Below are 26,705 nucleotides of genomic sequence, written 5' to 3' on the forward strand. Positions count from 1 at the left end.
GTTAACTGGTGACTCTAAATTGACCGTAGGTGTGAATGTGAGTGTGAAGATATTTAAAGAATACTTGGAATATTCAATCATAAAATAGATTGATTTCAAAAGATAGAGCAAAGAAAAACTCAGTCAGCATGAAATAACCTGGAAAATGAATGCGGGTCATTTTTGACCCATGTTGTGCATTAGAAGGGGTGTGCATATGTTTTGCATCAAAGGGTTAAGTACCTGTTGTTGCCTGCTCCTCCAGTCCGCTAGGTGGCGATAAGTTCCACTGAACCTTTGTTTTTTTTAACACGATGAAACAACCCACGTGTTTCCTTCTCAAAGTTTAGGTAACATGGCCAACCTGGAGCAGACAGATGATGATCCCAAACGAAGTGTAACCAACACAGATCCGTCCTCGGTGTTGAACCGGGCTCCGGCTGTTCCGTGTCTGATCCCGAGTTTCGCGGACGCGCGTGAGCTCGTGCCCGCGCCGTATTCGTGTCTCGTGCTGCACACGCACCGCAGGCACGTTGCTCTGCCGCCCATGTACCTGAACAAGAAGAGGACGGGGATCCAGCAGGAACTCAACGCTGACCTTTTAAAGTACTCCAGCAGGTATGTGGCGTGTTCTGATGTTTGCCTCAGCAGCTCCTGAGCAGTGGTTCAGATCTCAGGATCTCCAGTCAGTGTTGAGGTTTAAAACCAGGAGCTCTCAGACCTTTTACAGTCCCAGTCACCCAGACAATTTTGTGTTTTCCATGAAAAGTCACACTTTTATTTCCCACCATAAGTTGTAAAATGAATAGAAAATATAGTCAAGACATTTTGAGCATTTAATCGACCCCACAAATGTGATGCTCCAGAAACTCAATCTGCTCAAAGGAAGGTCAGTTTTATAGCTTCTCTAAAGAGCTCAACTGTTTTCAGCTGTGCTAACATGATTGTACAAGGGTTTTCTAATCATCCATTAGCCTTCTGAGGCAATGAGCAAACACATTGTACCATTAGAACACTGGAGTGAGAGTTGCTGGAAATGGGCCTCTATACACCTATGGAGATATTGCACCAAAAACCAGACATTTGCAGCTAGAATAGTCATTTACCACATTAGCAATGGATAGAGTGGATTTCTAATTAGTTTAAAGTGATCTTCATTGAAAAGAACAGTGCTTTTCTTTCAAAAATAAGGACATTTCAGAGTGACCCCAAACTTTTGAACGGTAGTGTACTCCACCCTTCAGTACAGGTCTATTTAATGTTCATTATTTAAGTGTGTGCATTGAAGGGCTGGGCGATATGACCAAAATATATCACGATATTTACAGTGGTGCTTGAAAGTTTGTGAACCCTTTAGAATGTTCTATACTTCTGCATAAATATGACCTAAAACATCATCGGATTTCCACACAAGTCCTAAAAGTAGATAAAGAGAACCCAGTTAAACGAATGAGACAAGAAATATAATTCTTGGTCATGAGGAAAATGATCCAATATTACATACACTATATTGCCAAAAGTATTTGCTCACCCATCCAAATTATCGGAATCAGGTGTTCCAATCACTTCCATGGCCACAGGTGTATAATAAAATCAAGCACCTAGGCATGCAGACTGTTTGTTTTTACAGTTTGGAGCTGGCCCCTTCCTCTTCCAACATGACTGTGCACCAGTGCACAAAGCAAGGTCCATAAAGACATGGATGATAGAGTCTGGTGTGGATGAACTTGACTGGCCTGCACAGAGTCCTGACCTCAACCCGATAGAACACCTTTGGGATGAATTAGAGCGGAGACTGAGAGCCAGGCCTTCTCGTCCAACATCAGTCACTACGTTTACATGCACACAGAGAGAATCGAATTTCTGCCGTTGCTCGACTGAAATCGAAGTTCAAAATGCCATGTATACACCTTAATTTGGCTGAAATTGAACCGAACTTGATTTCTCGGAATCGAGCTACACGACCTAGATTATGCGATTTCTGCCGAGCTACTTAGTACATGTATACCCTATCGAGCTAGTTGTCGAGCTACTTCCGGGAGTGACGAGACCACAAGCGGGAAACACAACAGCCTCGGTCGGCATGACAACAGTAGTAGCGAGCAGCAGAAGAGGTCAGGAGGAACAAACGAAGAAGAGAAAATGTGGATGTGGAGCACAGAGGACGGCAGGACAAAGCTTCTGGTACTAATAGGCTTTTTATTGTCAGACTTTTCAGTTTAACAGCCTACTTTTATTCTTGAGAGAAGCGCGCACACGTGCACTGTGTTCTAGTCCCGGGATGAGCTGTCCCCTCTGCTCTGCCTCCTTAAATAGGGCGCGGTTACTGGGAAGACACACAAACACAGGTTAATTACCATCAGGTGTACCGTCGTTCTGCCACTCACCTTCCCTGGCTCCGCCCTCCTGTCACAGACCGGCGCTTGACCACGCCCCCACTGCCACAGGCAAGCAGAAACGTGCACTTCTGGAGCAATGAGGAGACAGAGTTCATGCTCCTTCAGCTTAAGGAGTTAAATATATTAAAATTCATGGACGGGAGAAAAATGCGCAATGGAGAACACGGAACTGATAACTTTGTTTACACGCTTGAATAGCTCTTCATGACGACAACCAGAAGTGTACCAACACGATGGGGCGTGTAGCGCCACCTGTGGCTCGGGTGCACAATGCACCTCACACAATAGCCCGATTTCATTGTGTGCATGTAGGATTGGATTTCTCTGGCACCCTGCTGGGACCTTCAGCTCGATTACCGACAGCAGCTCGATTTGGATGTGCATGTAAACGTAGTCAGTGTGTGACCTCACAAATGCGCTTCTGGAAGAATGGTCAAAAATTCCCATAAACACACTCCTAAACCTTGTGGACAGCCTTCCCAGAAGAGTTGAAGCTGTTCTAGCTGCAAAGGGTGGACCGACGTCATATTGAACCCTATGGATTAGGAATGGGATGTCACTTAAGCTCATATGTGAGCGAATACTTTTGGCAATATAGTGCAGTGGTTCCCAGCCTTTTTCTGAAGGGACCCATACTTTTACCATTGTAAGCTTCGGTGACACCCCCCCACCCCCATGAAATTTATGAAATAATAGGCCTACTTCTTTTACATGAAGTACTTTATTATTTTGGAATAATTCAGGCTACCTGCAATTTCACTTCAGAACCTGTGGCCTACTTTAACAAACACATCTTTCTTAATCATATTTCAATATATGCCTATTACCTGCTTAAACAACACAGACCAATGACAAAAACCAGTGTGAAATTAGGCTACATAAACTATACTTGTAAAACATGTTTCTTAATTATATTTCAATATATTACCAAATTAAAAAAAAAAAAACAGCAACAACACGGAAAATGAGGAAAACCTGTGTAAAATTAACACACTTGCAATAGGCACACATTTTTGTTGATTTATTTTTTTTTTAAATCTCCAAGCAACCTAACTTTTAGACCCCGTCCACACGTAGCCGGGTATCTGCTAAATCGAAGATATCTTTCTACGTTTTGGCCTGTCATCCACATGAAAACACATCAAAACGAATATTTAAAAAAACTCCGGGCAAAGTGAAGATTTTTGAAAACTCCGTGTATGCCTTTTCATGTAGACAGAGATAACCGGAGTTTTGTGTTTTAGAACGTCACAATCTGCGCCAAAAAAATGACGACAAATCTGCCCTGACGTCAAACGTGCGACCTTTGTTTACTGCAGAAGCCAGATTAAGCATGGACAAAGAGTAATGGATCGGAGTAGTGCCTTGAAAGCGTTAATTATTGTGCAGGTGCTATTTACATGTTTAATTTTAGAAGCCCAACTACTGACAAGATTCCCAATCAACGTTTTCTTGCGTCTTTTGAAGTTTATACTCCAAAATTGTGTTTAGAAGCAATTCTGTCTCCGAGTCTGTCCAGACGAACGAGCTTGGCGCCATGTTTTATGTTTAGGCGGAAGTGACGCCAACAGAGGGCTATTCTGATGTGATTGGGGGTAGGATTTGGGGAAATAATGCCATCTACAGGTTTGGAATGCTTATGAATGTGATTGAAAACGCAGATGTTCGGTTATGTGTGGAAGGGATTTTTTTCGAAGACGAGGTGGTGTGGATAAAACATTTTTATAAACAGAGGGGGGGAAATGTTCGGTTTTAAAAATACCCGGCTACGTGTGTACATGGCCTTAATGAGAGCCTTGACACTGTATTTCCTGAGCCAGTGCTGGGATGTCTGGGGTGACGTTGGTAACAGCCAAACGAAAGTCACTGTGCACATCCAGTCTGTTGCGTGCCTTTGTTTTGATGGTGACCAGCGTGCTGAAAGCAGTCTCTGACAGGTACGTTGTGGCAAAAGGAAAGATGAGTCTGGTGATCGCATGATGAGCAAGCCTGGGAGCGACTACTGCTCCCTTTACCAACCAAAACCGCTTGTATCCATGCTCATCATAGAACCGCTTGCAGAGAGAATTGGACTTTATATCCACGAGCTCATCCTCAGCCTGGAGGTGCTCCACATCTTCTTTAGCGAGAAATGGGTCCATCACCCATGCGTCTTTTGAGATATGTTCATTAATATCCAAAAAATGCGAGCGCATCTCCTCTTGAAGCTGATCCATGTGGCAGGTGAATTGTCTGGCCAAAGCATCAGGTAGCTTCCCCTCTGATTGTTGTAGTACCAAGGGAAACTGTCGCAGGTCCCCCTTTCCCAATTTATTCCGTCTGTACTCCACTTTGTGCAAAAACACACCCACTGTCTCTTTACACTCCATGACGGTGGCGTCCGCGGCCTGCATACGTTTGTTTGCCTCGTTGTACAGACTGAATATCTCCGCAAGATACGCAGTCTTGATGAGAAACTCGACTGTCATTTCGTCCGTTAGTTTCGTGTTGTGCACGGCTAAGAATTCCTGTATTTGTTGTTTAAGTTCTATGAATCGCATCAACACTTTCCCACGAGAAAGCCAGCGGACTTCGGTATGAAGGAGGAGTGTCTGGTGCGTCTCATCCTCACACAGCTGTGCAAAGATTCTTTTGTTGACCGGATGAGCTTTTATAAAGTTTACTATTTTGACCACAGTCTTTAAGGTTTCGTTCAGGTCTTCGCGGAGGTGTTTGCCTGCCAGTGCGCGTCTGTGTATCATGCAGTGAAACACTAAGGCCAAGTTTACATTAGACCGTATCTGTCTTGTTTTCTTCGCGGATGCACTGTCCGTTTACATTAAAACGCCGGGAAACGGGAATCCGCCAGGGTCCACGTATTCAATCCAAATCGTGTCTGGTCCGGTGCTGTGTAAACATTGAGAATACGCGGATACGCTGTGCTGAGCTCTAGCTGGCGTCGTCGTTGGACAACGTCACTGTGACATCCACCTTCCTGATTCGCTGGCGTTGGTCATGTGACGCGACTACTGAAAAACGGCGCGGACTTCCGCCTTGTATCACCTTTCATTAAAGAGTATAAAAGTATGAAAATACTGCAAATACTGATGCAAATACTGCCCATTGTGTAGTTATGATTGTCTTTAGGCTTGCCATCCTTCCACTTGCAAGTGGTAAGTGATGCGCATGCCCGACATGCACTGAGATCACACACACAGCCGCTCAGTCCCGAATCACTGCTCGTGCGCTTCACTCGCGCGCTCTGTGAGCTGCGCAGGGCCGGAGTGCGCACCCTCCAGAGGGCACTCGCTGTTCAGGGCGGAGTGATTTGGAGAGCAGGATGCCTGCGGAGCCGAGCGTATCCGTGTATTGGCATTGCTATGTGCACGCGAATCGTGTATTGGTGTTGCTGTGTGCACGCTAATCGTTTTAAAAACGTTAATCTGATGATCCACTGATACGGTCTAATGTAAACCCCACCTAAGCAGTGCGGTGCCTTCTCTTTCAAACGGCTGTTGAAGCCCTTATTTTTCCCCATCATTGACGCGGCTCCATCTGTGCAGCATGCAGCTATATTTTCATAGGGAATGTTGTGGCTTGTGAAGTATGTCTCAACTACACTGAATATATCCTCTCCTCTTGTGGTGGATGTGAGATTGACAGACATAAGAATTTCTTGTTTAAGCTCACTTTCCTCAGTGTACTGTACATAATGAGGATTGCTTCCTCCGCCACAGTGGTGGTTTCATCCAGCTGGATTGAAAACGGGCCGGTCTTGAGTTTTTCGACGAGTGGTGCGCTCAATGTTTCCTGCCATTCTGTCTTTCACTGTGTTGTCAGACAGTCAGTGCGTTTACATGCACATAGAGAGAATCGAATTTCTGCCGTTGCTCGACTGAAATCAAAGTTCAAAATGCCATGTATACACCTTAATTCGGCTGAAATTGAACCGAACTTGATTTCTCGGAATCGAGCTACACGACCTAGATTATGCGATTTCTGCCGAGCTACTTAGTGCATGTAAACCCTATTGAGCTACGTATTCGAGCTACTTACTTCAGCACTGCCCCTTCCGGGAGTGACGAGTGACGAGACCACAAGGGAAACACAACAGCCTCGGTCGGCATGGCAACAAATCATGACAACGGCATGAATCTTTTCTTTTTGTGGCATTGTTTGCACTGTTAAAATTTAGCTCACTTACTGTATCACCAAATACATCTGTACAGCTGTTGCACAGCTGTGAATTGTGTACATAAACAAGTCACTGTATTTGTGTGCGTGTATATATCTGTCCAACATCTGAAGAATGTCAATAAAAACAATTGAACTTTTTGTGTGTTTATTAAGACATAAGTTAAATTGTAAGCAAAAAATGGACTTTAGAAAAATATTATTGTGCAAAATAAGTTGTCTTACAAAACAGTGGTCTGCGCCGGACAGTTTGTAGCCATACAGTCTGTTAGAGCAAGCCTAACAGCTTGAACACGGAACTGCTAGTGTTGCCAGATTGGGGGTTTTAAGTGCATTTTAGCGGATTTGAACATGTTTTGGGCTGGAATACGTCAGCAGTATCTGGCAACACTATAGCTCTTCATGACGACAACCGGAAGTGTACCAACACGATGGGGCGTGTAGCGCTACGTGTGGCTCGGGTGCACAATGCACCTTGCACAATAGCCCGATTTCACTTGTGCATGTAGGATTTGATTTCTCTGGCACCCCTGCTGGGACCCTTTGCTCGATTACCGACAGCAGCTCGATTTGGACGTGCATGTAAACGTACTGAGTGGTACAGTCTTAAATTTGTTAGCTACCTGCGGTCCACACAGTATATCAGCCATTTTAATGCAAGCAGGTTTAATCAGTGTCTCGCCGATGCTGTGTGGCTTTTTGGCTTTGGCAATTAGGAGAGAGCATTCAAGAGATGCAATCGTTGCTTGCCTCTGGTCGCTGCCAGCCCTAAAGAAACGGTCCTTGATATTTTGGGGACTGTTAGCGGCAACAAGCTCTCGTTTTCTGAGAAAAAACTCTTTCGGTTTATCCACCGTCTCGGGATGTTTAGTTGTCTGGTGTTGCTTCAGCTTGCAGGGCTTCAAACTTTCGTTGGCTAGTTTCTCATGACAAAAGACACATTCAGCTTTAATTTTATCCATTGGTTCTATGAAACCAAACTCTAAACTTTCTTGGTACCCCCTCTTTTTTTCTTTTTGACACATTCCGCAGTCTCTTCTACCTGACGATTCGCCATCTTTCACAGTTCCCAGCGCAGTTTACGTTGCTAGCAATGACTGCGCAGCGCTACACGAGAAGCAATGACGTGACGTCACACACTGTTTCTCGTGATAACTGTCCTATCGTAACTTATTTTTTGTTTATGTATTTAAATACTGAATACATGTTTAATGCAGCCCTTGAATTTTGTTGGTTTTGTAACATACTGTATATGAATTAAATGTTCTCTCATTTATTTAACATATACGACTTGCATTAAAATTATCAATCCCCTTAAAATCAAGAGGGCTTCGCGACCCCCCGTGGATCTTTGGCGACCCCCAGGTTGGGAACCACTGACATAGTGTATCTGTGAGTGGCAAAAGTATGTGAACCTCTGGGATTAGCAGTTAATTTGAAGGTGAAATTAGAGTCAGGTGTTTTCAATCAATGGAATGACAATCAGGTGTGAGTGGGCACCCTGTTTTATTTAAAGAACAGGGATCTATCAAAGTCTGATCTTCACAACACATGTTTGTGGAAATGTATCATGGTACGACCAAAGGAGATTTCTGAGGACCTCAGAAAACGTGTTGTTGATGCTTATGAGGCTGGAAAAGGTTACAAAACCATCTCTAAAGAGTTTGGACTCCACCAATCCACAGTCAGACAGATTGTGTGCAAATGGAGGAAATTCAAGACCATTGTTACCCTCCCCAGGAGTGGTCGACCAACAAAGATCACTCCAAGAGCAAGGCGTGTAATAGTCGGCGAGGTCACAAAGGACCCCAGGGTAACTTCTAAGCAACTGAAGGCCTCTCTCACATTGGCTAATGTTAATGTTCATAAGTCCACCATCAGGAGAACACTGAACAACAATGGTGTGCATAGCAGGGTTGCAAGGAGAAAGCCACTGCTGTCCAAAAAGAACATTGCTGCTTGTTTGCAGTTTGCTAAAGATCACGTGGACAAGCCAGAAGGCTATTGGAAAAATGTTTTGTGGACGGATGAGTTTGTTGAATTATTGAGATTTGGACTAAACCGATTCAATTCAACTGACCAGAAAAAAATAAGCTAATAATTATTTTAAAAATGTAATAAGTAAATCATAAGTGATGTAATGGTGGGTTGTCATTTCTACTGCTGGGACAAAATTAAAAAGGATTTGGAAATGCTCCATAGGCCCCATTTTGAGAACGACTGCTTTAAATAAACAAACAAACAAATGTGCATGCACACAGTCGGGTTTTTAAAAATAAGAGTGGCTGCCCTGATTAGATTTATTTTCCAAGCAAGCTCTTTTAAATAAAGGGACTGTTTTTAATGCTTACTGAGGTCCGTATCGTGAAATACTGTGGCCGAGGACGGTATTTAAGGCCGAGGTCACGGTATTTCACCATACGGACCGACCTTAAGCTGGTAAATAATATATAATTTTTTTTTTTCTTTACCAAATTCTAACAGAAAATGAGAGCGCCCGAAAGGGAAAACTGAGCCGAGCCGCCATTTTGAATCCTCATTCACGGCTGTAATGCAAATGGCTTCCTCCTCGGTATACAAGTGCACTTCCATGGCAGAAAAAAAACTACATTTTGCCGCCTATGTAGTCCCCTATCTATACAAACAGGAGTCATTCAGGATTCAGCCATGTTTTTGCTCGGCATTGGCAAATTACAGGTTTTAGCTTTCTCCTGAAATGTTTTTTTTTATTTCTTCTTCCTCAGGGTAGTAAAACTCGCTTTCGCTGTGAACACTGTCGTTATCGCTATCCATGCTGTAAAATTAATGCTATTCTCCTGAGAAATGCTGCCAAAAATTTATAAGATTTTCGATAATCTTATAAACACATCTTATTTAAAAAAAAAAAAAGAAAGATAAATGTTGACAAAAAATGCTACTATGTTTGTTGTTGTGAACGAGCGAGTCGCCAGAGGTCCGTAACTGGGGTCCTTACCGTAGAATATGGACCCGCTCGCCAGCCAATCAGAGTGCAGGATTTGGACCGCAAATTTTTATTTATTTTTTTTTTAAATGTATTAATTAGCAGAAGAAAATATAATTTCTGACATTTTCACCCACAGAAACCCGTTTTTATTAAAATTGTCATTCCATGTGCCATTGTTTATCTGCATTTGAACACTGGGATGTGCTGTTATTGCTGGGTTTCACACGATGTCACATCCGCTTCATTAGTTATTCAAAACTTTAGCTGGTGGTCTACCAAAGCTCAGTTGACAAAGCGTTCATCCGGAGAAGGTGCATTGCTTGCATGAAAAATGCCTTACGCTTGCGTTGTTTTAGGTTGTTCGATTTGATCAAACCGTGAAACTGATAAAAGCTTCTTCAGGGTTCCCCATGAACTAATAAAAAAGGGTGAACGAACACAGGATTTCACAAAAAGACGTCGAGAAAGGTGGCTTTTGAACCCCTCACTGAAATGGAAGGGAGCCGAGTCGAAGCATGCTCGAGTTTGCAGTGATCACTTGGTGAAAGGTTTGTATTTCCCTCCCAGCTATGGCCTTAGTGTTTTCCAAGTACTTTTCTTGCTACGTGTCGTTATTTTACGGTACTTTTTTTAGTCATGAAGCGTTAAAGTCCCCAGCTGTTTGTTTGTTTGTGTCTCACAAAGTTCATATGCATGAAGGTCGCGACAGAATTCTTCCCCAGCCGTACAGTTACAATGCGCCGTGATCACTTCTCCGTCTTGTTTAACTAAGATCCAGGTCTTTAAAGGGGTTCCTGATGATCTTTGTGAATGATTTACTTGAGAGATAAGAGCCAACACAAGTGAGAATCAAGCGAACTGTTTGTTTACACTTCAACTTGAGCGCTTCGTTGTAAAGACGCAAACAAAAGGCTTAAACCGTACTTACACGGGCAAAAACAATACAGGATTCATTCGGCAGCGACTTGATACCGAGGTCCTTTACCCAGCCACATAGAAAAAAGTTGTAAGCCTCCATACTCTTTCAAGCTTTCATCTGTTTTGCGGTGTAGAAGGACGTCTGCAACACCAGATAGTTCGAGATGTCGGGGAACTCGACTGAAGGGTAGTTTTCGAGATCGTATGACAAATCCTTCTTTCCCAGACTGTAGGGGTCGATTCCATTGCACAGAGCAATCTTCTGAATATATCTAAAGCCAGCAGTGGCTTCTAGATTACGAGCATACTCTAAGGTGGTGTTTACATTAGACCGTATCCGTCTCGTTTTCGTCGCGGATGCACTGTCCGTTCACATTAAAACGCCGGGAAACGACTCCACAGGCGGAACAACTTGAATCCGCCAGGGCCCACGTATTCAACCCAGTTCGTATCTGATCCGGTGCTGTGTAAACATTGAGATACGAGGAAACGCAGTGCTGAGCTCTAGCTGACGTCGTCATTGGACAACATCACTGACATCCACCTTCCTGATTCGCTGGCGTTGTTCATGCCACGTTGGTCATGTGACGCGACTGCTGAAAAATGGCGCGGACTTCACTTCCTGCTGTTGTTTCCGCCTTGTATCACCTTTTTGTTTTTCATTAAAGAGTATAAAAGTATGAATATAATGCTTTGCTTTGTCATTCTTAATGTTGTTCATGGTAAGATGCAAATGCTGCCCATTGTGTAGTAGGGCTGTGCCGATAGACGATGCCATCGTCCATCGACGATGGTGGTCATCCATCACGATGGAGAGCCACCATCGTGATACCACGCCCCCTCCTGTCATAAACATGCATATACGGTATCATCTGGGCCTATTTAACCTAAAAAGTTAGTTTTTTGTTAGTTTAGTTAGTTAGTTTTGTTTAATATATAAATATATTATATAACATATATAAATACATAATTATATAAATCATTATAAAGTAATGTCCTATTACCGCTTGTTCACGTAGGCTATGGTGCAGGGACGTGCTAGTGAACATAACGTGGTTACACAAATACAGTCTGCTACTAATAATAAATTTCGACTTCATTTTTTAGCCTACACTATACTTTTAATGTAAAATTTGTCATGTTGTTCAAACAAATAGCCACTATTAACAGTCGGGAAATATTGCACCTTATCAAACGGCAGTGAAGCGCAGACTTCGGCAGAAGTCAAATAACTTTAATCTGGTAAACAGGCCTACTTTCAGACTCAAAATGGTCCACTCTAAGCCATAATGTCAAACCAAATGGAAGAATGAAGGTGATTCTGACAAATGTAAAGACAGTTAAAAAAAAAACAATATTAAATCATGATTTTAAAAGCTGGCGCAATAATTCAAACACTAATAAATTGGAAAAATTAGCGCGTTCAAGTGCGCACTAAAGGCCGAAACGAATCTTCAATTGATATGGTGTAAATAAACAATGAGTAATAGCTTAAGTGTAGTTTCTTCTCATAGTTTGAATACTAGTCTTTCATTGTTAGAGCAGATTAATATCTTGCCGTGATCAGTGAGTGCTCGGGGAGGTTCATTTCCACCTGCGCTTTGCGCAGCTCATTTCTCCGAAGCCAGCTGTGCGCAAACGCAGTGTTGACTGCTCGGCAAACTCCAAACGCTCGGTCTGTACTGGCCCTCTGTTGCGCAAGCGAGTTGGTTATGGCCAGGTTCAAGGCCAAATATTCCACATCACCTAGCGCTTTTTTTTTCCTTTACGTACCAAAGCCTCGGATGAGTATCTAATACTTTTAATAATAATAATATATTTAATAACGTGGTATTAAAATCCCCCCCCCGCCCACGATATCATCGTCCATCATGATGTTTGCACTGTAAACATCGTCGATGCCAATTAAGGGGACATCGCACAGCCCTATTGTGTAGTTATGATTGTCTTTAGGCTTGCCATCCTTCCACTTGCAAGTGGTGAGTGACTTGCGCATGCCCGATATGCACTGGGATATCACACACAGCGGCTCAGTCCTGAATCACTGCTCGTGCGCTTCACTCGCGCGCTCTGTGAGCTGTGCAGGGCCGGAGTGCGCACCCTCCAGAGGGCACTCGCTGTTCAGGGCGGAGTGATTTGGAGCGCAGCCGCTGAGGAGGAAGCGCTGAGCCGCACTGACACATTTCAACTTGCGTGCCGTATTAGTCATGTGATTAGCGTATCCGTGTATTGGCGTTGCTGTGTGCATGCGAATCGTTTTAAAAACGTTAATCTGATGATCCGCTGATACGGTCTAATGTAAACACCACCTAAGTTATCGCTAGTTGTTTGTGCTACAGCAGCTGTTTAGACCACCAGCTATTTCACTTCCAGTAAAACCACGAAGAAAAGTCATGTGACTGAAACCCAGCAACAGGAATATAACCAAATTTGGGGTGACTTAGTTTTGTAGTTTCTGGGTCACAGGCTGAAGGACTTTAGATTGAGGAGTTGATGAGGCATTAGTATCAGCGAGCATCCATGGTCTCACATTATTAACAGTTCGCTGTTTCTCTTTACTGTCCCGCAGTTTGAAAGGCGTGCCTTTGGCATATGATGGCATCAAAATTATAGGACATCATGGGGACATTTTCGATGACCAAGGCTACATTCACTTAAACATTGAGGCATCGTTTGTGATATTCAAGCCCAAGAAAAGAGAAATACTATTGGTGAGTGTATATGCTGATGTTTTATGTCCTGCTTTTAATATACACATCAACATTAAATCAAAAGTAATAATTTAATACTTTCAAAGCACGATAGTGAGTGTCGTCTATCAGAATAAATCTAGTTTCGGTCAAGTTATGAAAAGGGAAATCTGCTGTTTGTTCTTTAATATATTAAAGAGGAACTGAAGGCAATTTTTTTTTAATCAAAATTCTATTTCTCATTTTATAAAATGTAGGAATGCATTTCTGATCACTATTTTGTCACTGCTAGAGCAAGTTATGAGTGTTTGAAATATGCTCTGTAATATCAGTCCATATGTCAAAGCAATGGCCATAAACGAGATTCGTTGAGGCCTGTGCGAGACATCGTAGGACGGAAGTAAAACATACAGCGGAAATCAAAGTGACCAACATCTGCCAACGTTGTCAAAAGATGTGCGCGCCCTCTTTCAAATGCTATCTTTGTGGTAGTCTCTGATCAATTAAGCATATTTTATCTTGCTCTGCCCTTAGAGTAAAAAGACAATTTTTTAAAGAAGATACTATATTTGATATTTTTAATAAGGTCCCACCTTTAAAGGTTTTAAACTTTTTAGTGTATTGATGTGAACAAACTTAATGTATTTATTTATTTGATTGTTGGTTTTGAATATGTCAAGTTAAATTTATTACCCGTATTTGCCATGAAATAGCCACAGCTGCTTAACTGGCAATAAACGAAAACAAACAAACGAAAATGAAACTTTCGAATGCTGATGTAATCAAGCCGGAAGTTTTCCCTGTGTCCGAAATCGCTCCCTACTCACTATGTAGGGCACTATATAGTGGGGACGCCATTTTGTAGTGCTGTCCGAAACCTTAGTGAGGATTATTTACACCCTATATAGTGCACTCAAAGTATCCCACAATGCATCACGAAGCGTAGTGTGCAACCGATAGTCATTAACCAAAGCAATATATCCCATCATGCATTGTGGTCGCGCTGAAAGAAATCAAATTAAAAGTCTCAAATTTGATTTAATAAAAGGCAGCGGCAAAGAAGAAATTATTCAGCCTTGATTTAAAAGAACTGAAAGATGCAGGTACTTTGTGTTGATTAATGTGGGAAATGTGCTCAGTATAATATGTATTTATCACAAAAACACATGCATGTATTTATTATTTTGAAAACCCACCAGCCACCTGATCTGGCATGTTTTAATTGTGCAACAGTAAAGACGTAAATACCAGCGCGACGGACTAATGAAAGCGTTTTTATTTATTTTTCATTTACCCAATGGTTCGAAGTCGTATGGAATAATCTCCATCACTGATGAAGCTGGCAAATCTCGAAATTAATCTAAATTGGAATGATATGGCGATCTGGCCGCTGTGTAAACAGTTTTCAAAATGGCAGTGCTGATGCTTCCCATTTGAAGTCTCGCACAAGTCTCGTGAAGATCGCGCAGCTAAGCGACGCCTGCTGTGGACCATATGAACTACATTCAGCATGGCTAAAAACCGAAAAGGCTGATAAGTGTAATATAATATGCCAATACAAGTCACAATATAAGGTTAATAAAACCGAAAATGTAATTGAATAACGCGTTAATTAAGAAATAAAGCAAGTTTAAAAATGACTTCAGTTCCCCTTTAAAGACTGTGTGTTGTATCTGCATCATGTAGGGCGTGATAAATAAAATCGGAGTGGGCCATGTGGGCTGCCTGGTGCACGGCTGCTTTAACGCCAGCGTGGTGAAGCCGGCTCAGCTCACTCCTGAGCAGTGGAGAGACTTGGGCCTGAAGTTGGGAGGCAGCCTGAAGTTCGAGGTCTCTCAGCTGGACGCTGATGTGGCTGGAGTTCTGCTGATCAGAGGAAGACTGGAAAAATCCAGGTGTGTTTTATTTATGAAATATGCTCGCTTTTAGTGCTGTCAGAATAAATCTTGGCGGGTTCCACATTTATCTATTCTGTCATGATGCTAAAGGAAAATATTGGAAAAGGGCTCTGGGTATTACATTACGTTAACGGAATTTAGCAGACGCTCTTATCCAGAGCGATGTACAGCATACCCAGAGCAGCCTGGGGGAGCAGTTGGGGGTTGGGTGCCTTGCTCAAGGGCACTTCAGCCATTCCTGCTGGTCCAGGGAGTCAAACTGGCAACCTTTTGGTCCCAAAGCTGCTTCGCTAACCATTAGGCCATGGTCATGGGTAAATGCTTATAATGTAAGTTCATATATTGTTTAACCCTTTCATGCATAAATTATTTGAGAACTTCCAGCTGTTTTAATTACTTCCTCTCATCTGATGAATTTTCACTTTTTCGGCACAGTGGTGTAAGTGGTTAGCACAGTCGCCTCGCAGCAAGAAGGTTCCGGGTTCAAACCCAGCAGCCGGCGAGGGCCTTTCTGTGTGGAGTTTGTATGTTCTCCCTACATAGACATATAAACATAGACGCCACATTGAGCTGGTGGCCCCGTTGCTGGGATACGTCAGTGTCCGCCATATTTGATGTGGCAAATCTTCCCCGTAAACCAATGCAAGTAAATGGACTGAACTTCATAAAGCCCCTTTCTACAATAATATTTAACTGGATGCCTTTTATTCACCCATTAAGACACACATGTATATATTTGGGAAACAAACAGGCATCAAAACAACACATATAACTTTTAATGTGATGGTTATAAATAGTGTGCGAAATACCCTGTACACTGCAAACTAGCGACAGATACGCGATAGATAGCTCAGGTAAGCTAATCAGTCAGCATACCGTAGCAAGCTACCAAAACCTGAGGCCACAATAACCAACCTACAAGACTGAATATGATAAATGATGGAAATAGTGGAAAAACTGGAAATAGTGAATGAAAATAAAAATGTACTGTTTTATTTATTGAGTCACCACACAGACCTACTCTCGTTGAATAAAGTGAGCTGAATGACCGCCAAACTGAGTTCGGCCAGGTTCTAACGTCATACCAAAACAAAATACATCACTGATTCCTTCACATTCAGAAAGGTTAAAAACATTCATCATACGTTCAAAAACGTTCATCATAGTGTGGCACTGTATTATCTAATTCTCACTGCTTATAACTCTACACCTACCCGGTGGAGATGAGCTGGGAAACTGAAGACTGAAGGAACAGCTCCCTCTCTGATCCTGACTGTCTGACCTGTTCTGTCAAAATCCTCCGTTCTGAAGTGCTCACTGCAGAGCATGGATGACGGAGTAGCAGAAAACCCTTCCCGTCGCACAGCTGTCTCCCACTGCTTTTTCATGGCTTTATTTTTGGGAAACCTACATAGTATGTGAAAAGTTAGCTAAGCAACTAACAACAATCAGCGTAGTTACGAAGGAAATACTTCGTTGTTTGGAGACAGGTTTCACTGAGTGGCTATTATGCGCGAGACTTCATATTAGCCACAAAGTCAGAAAAAATCTGTTCGTAAAATTACGTTATAATGACCAAATACAATGAAAAGTATTTTTCCAGTCTCACCTGTGAAAGGTAATCCCATGTGATCTCGTTTGGACGGTAAACCTGTTGGTACAGTTAAACGCAGCACATGAATGAGGCGTCTTTATTCTCGGCTACTGTCTAGACGCCATACCAGAGACGGTTGAAGAATCTCCACTTTGCCACATCCAATATGGGGGCGAGGATGACGTATGATTCTACGCAGAATGCGGCGTCTATGTTTATATGTCTATGTTCTCCCTGTGTCTGCGTGGGTTTCCTCCGGGTGCTCCAGTTTCCCCCACAATCCAAAGACATGCAGTTAGGTTGATGTGGGCTGAGGTGCCCTTGAGCAAGGTACCGAACCCCTGACTGCTCCCCGGGCGCTCTGGGCTGCCCACTGCTCTGTGCGCGCGCGTGTGTTCACTGCTTCAGATGGGTTAAATGCAAAGGATGAATTTCACTGTGCTTGAAGTGTGCATGTGACGAATAAAGGTTTCTTCATAAAGGTTTCTTCTTTTTCTAAATGTCACCTATATTCAGAAGTACATGCATTTTTAGTGAAAAAAAAAAATTCATTCCTTGTGTCGGAATACCATTAGTAAAGTACTAAGGATAAGGATGTTGCATTGGGAATGACTAACAGTCCAGAGAGCAACAGAAATGTGAATAATGATTTTATGTTAAATACTCTCGAGTGATTTGGCGGTTGTAATATTTTGAGGTTAGACTTGTTTGAAATCTCATGCATTAACACTAGGGGTGGCACGGTTCACAAAAGTCGCGGTTCGGTACGTATTGTGATTTGAGGTCTGCGGTTCGGCACGTATTGCGGTGGGTTTTTTTTTTTTTTTTAAATCTTAAGTACTCTGTATTTGGGCATATAGCCTACTATTTACCTTAAGTAAACATAGTTTAGGATACAGCATTGAAGAGAGGTTAAAATTATAGTTACAATGAAATAATCATGCACAAACTGAGTTTGAGTTGACATAAGCACATTTTATGAACAATCTCTGATGAAAAGCCAGGTAGTATTTTGAAACAGCAAGAGGGAAGACATGGATGATTTCAACAGCTTTTTTATTTACTACAGTATTTATACAAAGTGTCAGGAGTGTTTGCTGCCATGTTGTGGCATCTAGAGGAACCAGGTGTCTTTTGTCACATACAGAGTTTTCATAATTGGAAGAAATAAAAATGAGTTCTTAAAGCTTACTTTTGAACAGATGTGTGTGTTAAAGTATTCCCACGAGTGTACGGCATTCGTACTTTACAAAGCTTGCATATTGTGACGTTTTTGTCAATTGATTTTTTGCCGGCGTCATCGCATGTAATGGGAAAACCAAAATGTTCCCACACACCTGATTTGAATGCCGCGGGGGCATCCTCTCTGTACGACGACCTGCCTTCTCCACTCCCACTTGCCATTTTTGCACTTGCCATCCACACTCCGCTGTCACTTCAATTCTTTCGCGCAGGGGTGATAGCGTTCCGAATTCCCTTTACTGTCTATCTGCGCATCTCAGAATGACACAGGATAATGGGCGAACTAGATTTTTTTTTTTTCCGGCGCCGCGGTACGCCGGAAATCCGGCGCGGCGCCGGAACGCTATCACCCCGTTCGCGCGAAAGAGAACCACGTGGTTTCATACGGGCATTCGGCTTTTTTTTTTTGGCGAACGTCTTAAATAGGGGTACCGCGGTTTATACGCGTATTGCACCGCAACAGGCGTATCGTACGGTTCGGTTTTTTTCCCATAACTGTGCCAAGCCTAATTAACACTCTCTCCTTAAGCCTCGGTCACAACCGGCCGTACATGCTCCTACGGCCGGTCTACGTGCAAAGAAACGCACGAAGGGCGCGCATGTGATGTGCTGATTTTCGGGCCGCAGACCGGCCGCAGAGGTTCTTTGTCATGTCAAACTCTACGGGCGCTTACGTTTTTTTCAGGTTGCAAGACAAACTTGTGGCCAATGTGCGTCTTTCTCCATGAACAAAAAAAAAAATGCAGCGATTTGGGGAAACGCCAAAAATCGCACAGCCAAAAAATCGTACATCCAGTTGTGACCTAGGCTTTAAAGTGAATGTTATGCTACTAAACCACTTTTTTTTTTTTTTTTCCTCCCTTGTACAAAGCAACAATCATTATGTTGACTGACCATGCGTTTTCAAACCATAGCTGATCCAAAAGGCCATAAATTAATGGAAAATCAGTAAGACCAGCTGATTTTCACAGAATCTGCCGAGACTGAACCGTAAGATTATACTTCAAAGGGGCGCGTGACATCACGTGTAATAATTCAGGTGTCAGTTTCATTCATGTGCACAGAAGTGGTGAGACCAGTCTCAATATGGACTCACGTTTTGGAGAGAATTCTGATAGTGATTGGGATTCTTGTATGTCAGATGAAGGGGCAGATGATTATCAAGGATACTGCGGAGTAAATGGTTATCTTTTCAAGGCCCCAAGACGAGAGCAAGATGCCAGTTCAATCACTTCACAACAGTCTTCCTCTGTAGTGTGTGTGCAAGAGGGAGAGATGGACAGAGAGAGAGATGTGCAGAATGCGGTGGCTACCTTTAATCATGCTTTCCTGAACAAAACTTAAAAACAAATCGAGTCTTGCAATGTTGCAATCTGAGACCATTTAACACGTTTCAGGTAGTAGATGATGATGACTGCACGTGCATTTTTCTTCCTGTTAAAGTGCATCAGATATGATGAGATCAGATGTCGCGAGTGTGTAAATGTTGCTCATAATCGTGTGTGTGTGAGTGTGAGGGAGATAACAGGAGAATCAACAAACTGTCCAAATGTCTCATCAAATGCCATTTATTAAATAAATGGGTTTCTTTTTGCTCCAATAATTCCTGTGTGGTCGTTCTGGTGGTGGTGAATCAGATTTATTAGTAGTAGGTGACACAAAATCTGCCCACTTCGTTTGCACAAACCTCACCCACTGTCGCTTTAGATTAGTGTCATTTCTCGGAAATTTGTGAACTGAATGTCCTGCTGTATATGGATTTGAACACCCAAACACAACGCAGAGTTTTCACCTCGTTATTTTTGTAAGATTCCAACAACAATATCCGATTTCAGTGAGTAAACAAGCATGGAGTCAGATGAACTGAAATGACCCAGATAACCGGGGTTCCACGCGTGACGTCATGTGACGTTAGCCCTGGGGCAAGGCTGCCTTTTTCCAGGATCCAGAAGCCACGATTTATCTATAGGTTTGTGTTTGATAATAAAATAACAAAGAATTAATATTATTTCCCCCCGCTGTATTAATTCATTTTGGTCGTTACTAATTTATATATACAGGGTTCTCCACGTATGCTCTGCGGGCCGCCCCCCCTTTCTGTGATTCCTGCCGCCGCTTTACAAAAGGAAGCATACCTGCCAACCTGTACGCATCTTGCGTAGCCGCTACGAATTTTTACCTCATTGTACGACTGTACGTTTTCACATTAAAAAGTACGCGTATCGTCCGAACTCGCATTTCAGTCAAGTTCTTGCTGAAGTTGATACCGCTGATCTGTGAGAAAACTCAAAGCCAGAATGGAACACTTTGCCCAATCCCCCCGCCCCTCTTCCAGAGCGTGTGGCTCTGCCCTCTTCACCCCCTCCCCTTCATCCTTCGCGTCTCTGACTTGAGTGCAGCGGTGCAGCCAGGTGGCTAGAGCGAGTCGGGGATTGAAACGTCGGTTAGAGACGTCGTTTTTATATTTGTAACAGAAACGGTTGTGTTTCACGTGTACTCGAGCTTCCTAGCCGTTATTTTGTGCATTTACAACACCAACAGTACAGGCTAGTTCTTCATTTAACTTCGAAGCCGTCACTCGAGGTTGCATATTCGATGCGGTAACCAACGAAACCTGATTACAATTCCTCTCGCGCTCTCATTGAATCACTATGATAAGTACCACTTTATTGATGTGCTCAACAAAACGTAGCGTGTTGTATATCTTAAGGGCAGTTGGTAACTTCTGTCAATGGTAGCCTAGAATGTTTGCAGATGATGTGAAGTCGAAAATTGGTCATCCCTCTTATGAAAAAACCTGCGTGGTACTGCAGTATCAAATGCTTTTTTCTACAGTATTACTGCAGTAAATGCAATATTTCGAATGCAAATGCGATAGTTTGCACATGAAAAAAGCATACTACAAAATACTGCAGTGTACTGTATAATGCAATATTTTTACTGTATAATGCAATATACTTCCAACATGTTAAAAAATGCAAAAGTCTAAACCTATTGCATGGGAAATTTGTGCATACCATGTTTTGTGTTGAAAGTGCCTTTTTTACGTACTGTATTAATTTAATGTGTTATTTATTTTGAAAGAGTGGCTCTGGTTTAATTTCATTTCATTTGCACATGTGTTTAATGTTTGTTGTGCTTTTCAAAACGGAAGGAAGTTCCCAAGAGCCATCAATAACAGTTTCCCAAAGTCTATCAATAGGAATGTTTTACAAAACTGGACTATGTTCCCAAGGTCAATCAATAAAACTGGATTGAAAGTGTGTTTTTGGTCTGCTGGTTGTGGTCTGTGGGGACGCATGCGCGCCGGGTTGGGGTGAGGTTGACGCGAGGGGGGGGTACTCATATAAAATTTTTTTCAAGGTTGGCAGGTATGAGGAAGAGACGTCCCTTTGTTTTCTTTGTGACAGATAGCCCTTCTCTGTTGGAGTACTGACAACACCCGAGTGTGAAACTCATTTACCAGCAATTAGTTTAGTCAATCTGACAATTATAGTCTAAGGCCAAGTTTACATTAGACCGTATCTGTCTCGTTTTCTTCGCGGATGCACTGTCCGTTTACATTAAAACACCTGGAAACGCCGGGAAACGGGAATCCGCCAGGGTCCACGTATTCAATCCAGATCGTGTCTGGTCCGGTGCTGTGTAAACATTGAGGATACGCGGATACGCTGTGCTGAGCTCTAGCTGGCGTCGTCGTTGGACAACGTCACTGTGACATCCACCTTCCTGATTCGCTGGCGTTGGTCATGTGACGCGACTGCTGAAAAACGGCGCGGACTTCCGCCTTGTATCACCTTTCATTAAAGAGTATAAAAGTATGAAAATACTGCAACTGCTGATGAAAATACTACCCATTGTGTAGTTATGATTGTCTTTAGGCTTGCCATCCTTCCACTTGCAAGTGGTAAGTGACGCGCATGCCCGATATGCACTGAGAGCGCACACACAGTGGCTCAGTCCCGAATCACTGCTCGTGCGCTTCACTTGCGCGCTCTGTGAGCTGCGCAGGGCCGGAGTGCGCACCCTCCAGAGGGCACTCGCTGTTCAGGGCAGAGTGATTTGGAGCGCAGGATGCCTGCGGAGCCGAGCGTATCCGTGTATTGGTGTTGCTGTGTGCAGGCGAATCGTGTATTGGTGTTGCTGTGTGCATGTTAATCGTTTTAAAAACGTTAATCTGATGATCCGCTGATACGGTCTAATGTAAACCCCACCTAAGAAAAGCGTTTCACACTTCGGTGTTTTTGGCACATTGTTCTTGCGCCGGGAGAGAACACGCCTTTATAATAATGTGTGAATCGACACCAAGTTCGAGATAACTGATTGTTATTGTCGGCAGAGAAATAAAGGATAAAAACAAAAAGTTCAAAGTTGGTGCGGCAAATGTGATATTGCCTATAAAACCGTAAGGATATAACCTGGCTGTCAGTGTTACTGTAGCTCTTGAAGTGCATACACTCTGTCGAAATGTCTCTCGAGCGATTCGGTTTTATGCGTAAGCGTTCCACTGTCGACATCGAAAACATCGATCCAAATTGATTTTGTTTCGGTCCAATTGATTCCTCTATTCTAAATGATTACTATTTGAGTATTTTATGCAAATGACATATGTAAATTTATGCAAATTTGTTTCAAGGTCATCCGATTGACCCCCACCCCCCTATATTTTCAATCCGTGGAGAACCCTGATATATTTCATTTTAAAGCATTACAATAAGGCACTACATACACTTGAACAGCAGATTTGAATTTCCTGAAGGAAAGGATGGATTCAGTAGTTGAATCTACAAAGAAAGTTTGGCAGTTCCAACCTTGAGAGTTGGAGTAATAAAATTAGTGGATGATTATGGAGGGATGAGTGAAAGAATAAGAGTGAGAGATGAGTGTCATTAATATGAAAAGCATTTAAAGGAGAACTGAAGTCATTTATAAACTTGCTTTATTTCTTAATTAATGTGCTTTTTAATTACGTTTTCAGTTTTAGTAACCTTATATCGTGACTCATATTGGCAACTAATTGTAATTAAATATGATACTTGTCGGCCTGTTCAGTTTTTAGCCATGTTGAATTTAGTTCGCTTGGTCCACGGCAGGCGTCGCTTATCCGCGCGATCTTCACGAGACTTGTGCAAGACTTCGAAACGTGAAGTGTCAGCCAGGTGTCAGTGCTGCCATTTTGAAACCTGTTTTCCAAACGAAATATTGCACAAAAATGAGTTTAAATGACAATTACTGCCTACTTTTTTTTTTTTTTCAAACTTCCCTGATTGCTATCAAAAACAAAACTTCCGGCTTAATTACATCAGCATTTGAAAGATAGTGTGCGCGTCTTCTGACGACGTTGGCAGATGTTGGTCACTTTGATTTCCGCTGTACGTTTTACTTCCATCCTACGATGTCTCGCACAGGTCTCAATGAATCTCGTTTACGGCCATTGCTTTGACGTATGGACTGATGTAATATATTTCAAACACTCATAACTTGCTATAGCAGTGACAAAATAGCTATCAAAAATGCATTCCTATATTTAATAAAATGAGAGAAACAAAATTTTGATAAATTTGCCTTCCATTCTCCTTTAAGTCCTCTACTTTTGCAGTGGAAACCATATACCAAGTTTGGTGTCTCTACCTTAAGATGTAGGAGTAGTAAAACCAATGGTTTCTAAAGGGATGATGGATGGATGAAAAAGAGAGAGAGAAAGAAAGAAGCTGAGAAAAAGCTGTGCCGTATTTACAGTCGAAGTAAAAAGTATGTGAACCCTTTGGAATTATCTGGTTTTCTGCATGAATTGGTATAAAAAGTGATCTGATCTTCATCCAAGTCACAGGTACTGATGTACACAATGAGTAAGCCAATAACACACACAATTCTACTTTTTTCATGATTTTTATTATGCAAATGCATTCAACATTCACAGTAGTGGTGGAAAAAGTAAGTGAACCTTTGGATTTAATAACTGGTTGACCCTCCTTTGGCAGCAATGACCTCAACCAGGTGCTTCCTGTAACTGCAGATCAGACCTGCACATCGTGCAGGGGGAATTTTAGCCCATTCTTCCCTGTAAAACTGCCGTAATTCTTCCATATTATTGGGTTGTCTTCTGTGTATGGCTGTCTTCAAGCCATTCCACAGCATCTCAGTAGGATTGAGATCTGGGCTCTGACTAGGCCATTCCAAAAGGTGGATTTTGTTCTACTGGAACCATTGTGCTGTGGATTTGCTGCGATGTTTGGGGTCATTGTCCTGTTGCATCACCCAGTGTCTTCTGAGCTTCAGTTGGACAGACACCCTCACCTTATCCTGGAGAATTTGTTGATAAATATGGGGATTCATTTTCCCCTCAGTGATGGCAAGCTGTCCAGGCCCTGACGCAGCAAAGCAGGCCAAATCATGATGTTCCCTCCACCATACTTTACTGTAGGGATGATGTTTTGATGTTGATATGCAGTGCCCTTTTTACGCCAAGTGGAGTTCTGCTTATTCCTCCCAAATAGTTCAATTTTGGTTTCATCACTCCACAAAACATTTTCCCAGTACCATTGTGGAGTGTCCAAATGCTCTTTTGCAAAATTCAGGCGTGCAGCAATGTACTTTTTTGACAGCAGTGGCTTCCTTCTTGGGGTCCTGCCATGGACTCCTTTCTTGTTCAATGTTTTGCGTATCGTTGAATCATGAACAGAGATGTTAGCCAGTTCTAATGACCTCTTCAAGTCTTTCGCTGTCACTCTAGGGTTCTTCTTTACCTCATTAATGATTTTGCATTGTGCTCTTGGGGTCATCTTGGCGGGGCGCCCACTTCTAGGCAGAGTAGCCACAATACCTAATCGTCTCCATTTGTAGACAACTTGCCTGACAGTAAATTGATGAAAACCTAAAATCTTTGAGATTATTTTTGTAACCCTTTCCAGCCTTATGTAAGTTAACAATTCTTGATCTTAGGTCTTCAGATAGCTCTTTTGTGCGAGGCAATGATTCCCATCTGGATTATGCTTCTTGTGAAAAGTTCAAACTTTTCAGGGTTTTTTATCAAAGTAATTCTAGGCCACACCTCTGAACTCGTTTCATTAAATGGAACCCAGGTGTGCTAAATTCTGACTGCAATTAGCTTTTTAAAAAGTCATTATCTTAGAGTTCACTTACTTTTACCAACCTTCAGTTTGAATGATTTATTCAACATGGTCAAACATTCTTTGAAAATCTGTACATCTTTAGTTATAGGAGACTGTCTTTGTTCATTATTGTGACTTACATGAAGATATGACCATGTTTTATATGGGAATTAGACATAAATATAGAAAATTCCAAGGGGTTCACAAACTTTTTACTTTGACTGTATGTAAGGTGCAACAACCTAAAGATGTTTACCCACTTTGGTGGTCCGGGCTTTTAATCTCTAGGAGCAGTTAGGCCTTGAAAACTGAACTGAAGCCTAAGGGAGGAAAAGTGAAGGATGAAGGGGGGAAAAACAGAAATCAGGAGTGATCGAGGTATGAAAAGAGGTGGAGTGCTTTGTAGTATTGCCCAGAACATGTCTAGTAAGTTTAAAAGTGTTATTTTGAAAGTTGACCGTATGGGTGCAGTTTGAAAAATTTCCCATTTGAAGTCTGTGGCTGGATGGAGGAATAAAAAAGAGGGATGCGGATGGAATATCAAAATGAAAAGTTAAGGCCGTTGTGCTATTTTCAAAACCTACCCAATACAATTTGAATGAAGTTTCTATGTTAAGCAGTTCTTGAGTTTTTGGTCCTGGAAGAAGATGACGACAACTAGGGATAAGCGCATAGTGTTCTGCTTGTGTGTGGAGAGAAGCTCCATACTTAGGAGAATATGGTAAAGTATCCACCTGATTTTTTTGATGGCTTTTGCGACCGTATGATGTCCGTATGTATGGACGACATACAGTTAGGTCCATAAATATTTGGACAGAGACATTTTTCTAATTTTGGTTCTGTACATTACCACAATGAATTTTGAACAAAACAATTCAGATGCAGTTGAAGTTCAGACTTTCAGCTTTAATTCAGTGGGTTGAACAAAATGATTGCATAAAAATGTGAGGAACTAAAGCATTTTTTAAACACACTCCCTTCATTTCAGGGGCTCAAAAGTAATTGGACAAATTAAATAATTGTAAATAAAATGTTCATTTCTAATACTTGGTTGAAAACCCTTTGTTGGCAATGACTGCCTGAAGTCTTGAACTCATGGACATCACCAGACGCTGTGTTTCCTCCTTTTTAATGCTCTGCCAGGCCTTTACTGCAGCGGCTTTCAGTTGCTGTTTGTTTGTCTGAAGTTTAGTCTTTAACAAGTGAACATGCTCAACTGGGTTGAGATCAGGTGACTGACTTGGCCATTCAAGAATATTCCACTTCTTTGCTTTAATAAACTCCTGGGTTGCTTTGGCTTTATGTTTTGGGTCATTGTCCATCTGTATTATGAACCGCCGACCAATCAGTTTGGCTGGATTTGAGCACACAGTATGTCTCTGAATACCTCAGAATTCATCCAGCTGCTTGTGCCCTGTGTCACATCATCAATAAACGCTAGTGACCCAGTGCCACTGGCAGCCATGCATGCCCAAGCCATCACACTGCCTCCGCTGTGTTTTACAGATGATGTGGTATGCTTTGGATCATGAGCTGTACCACGCCTTCGCCATACTTTTTTCTTTCCATCATTCTGATAGAGGTTGATGAAGTCCAATCTAGCCTTTTTATTCTTGAGCTTATGAGTGGCTTGCACCGTGCAGTGAACCCTCTGTATTTACTTTCATGCAGTCTTCTCTTTATGGTAGATTTGGATATTGATAGGCCTACCTCCTGGAGAGTGTTGTTCACTTGG

The 26,705-nt window shown here is 42.3% G+C and overlaps 1 protein-coding gene across 1 annotated transcript in view; it reads left to right on the forward strand.

Moving 5' to 3' along the window:
* The first annotated feature begins 302 nt into the window (after positions 1 to 302).
* The window catches only part of polr1f (RNA polymerase I subunit F), a 30,962-nt gene continuing 4,559 nt past the window's right edge, over positions 303 to 26,705 (forward strand). The window contains exons 1-3 of the mRNA XM_060942620.1: positions 303 to 597; positions 13,004 to 13,145; positions 14,811 to 15,019. Coding sequence (XP_060798603.1) covers positions 335 to 597; positions 13,004 to 13,145; positions 14,811 to 15,019 — 614 coding nt within the window. The 5' untranslated portion in view covers positions 303 to 334. The remainder of the gene's footprint in view (positions 598 to 13,003; positions 13,146 to 14,810; positions 15,020 to 26,705) is intronic.

Source organism: Neoarius graeffei, chromosome 16 (genome assembly GCF_027579695.1).
Source record: "Neoarius graeffei isolate fNeoGra1 chromosome 16, fNeoGra1.pri, whole genome shotgun sequence".
NCBI lineage: Eukaryota > Metazoa > Chordata > Actinopteri > Siluriformes > Ariidae > Neoarius > Neoarius graeffei.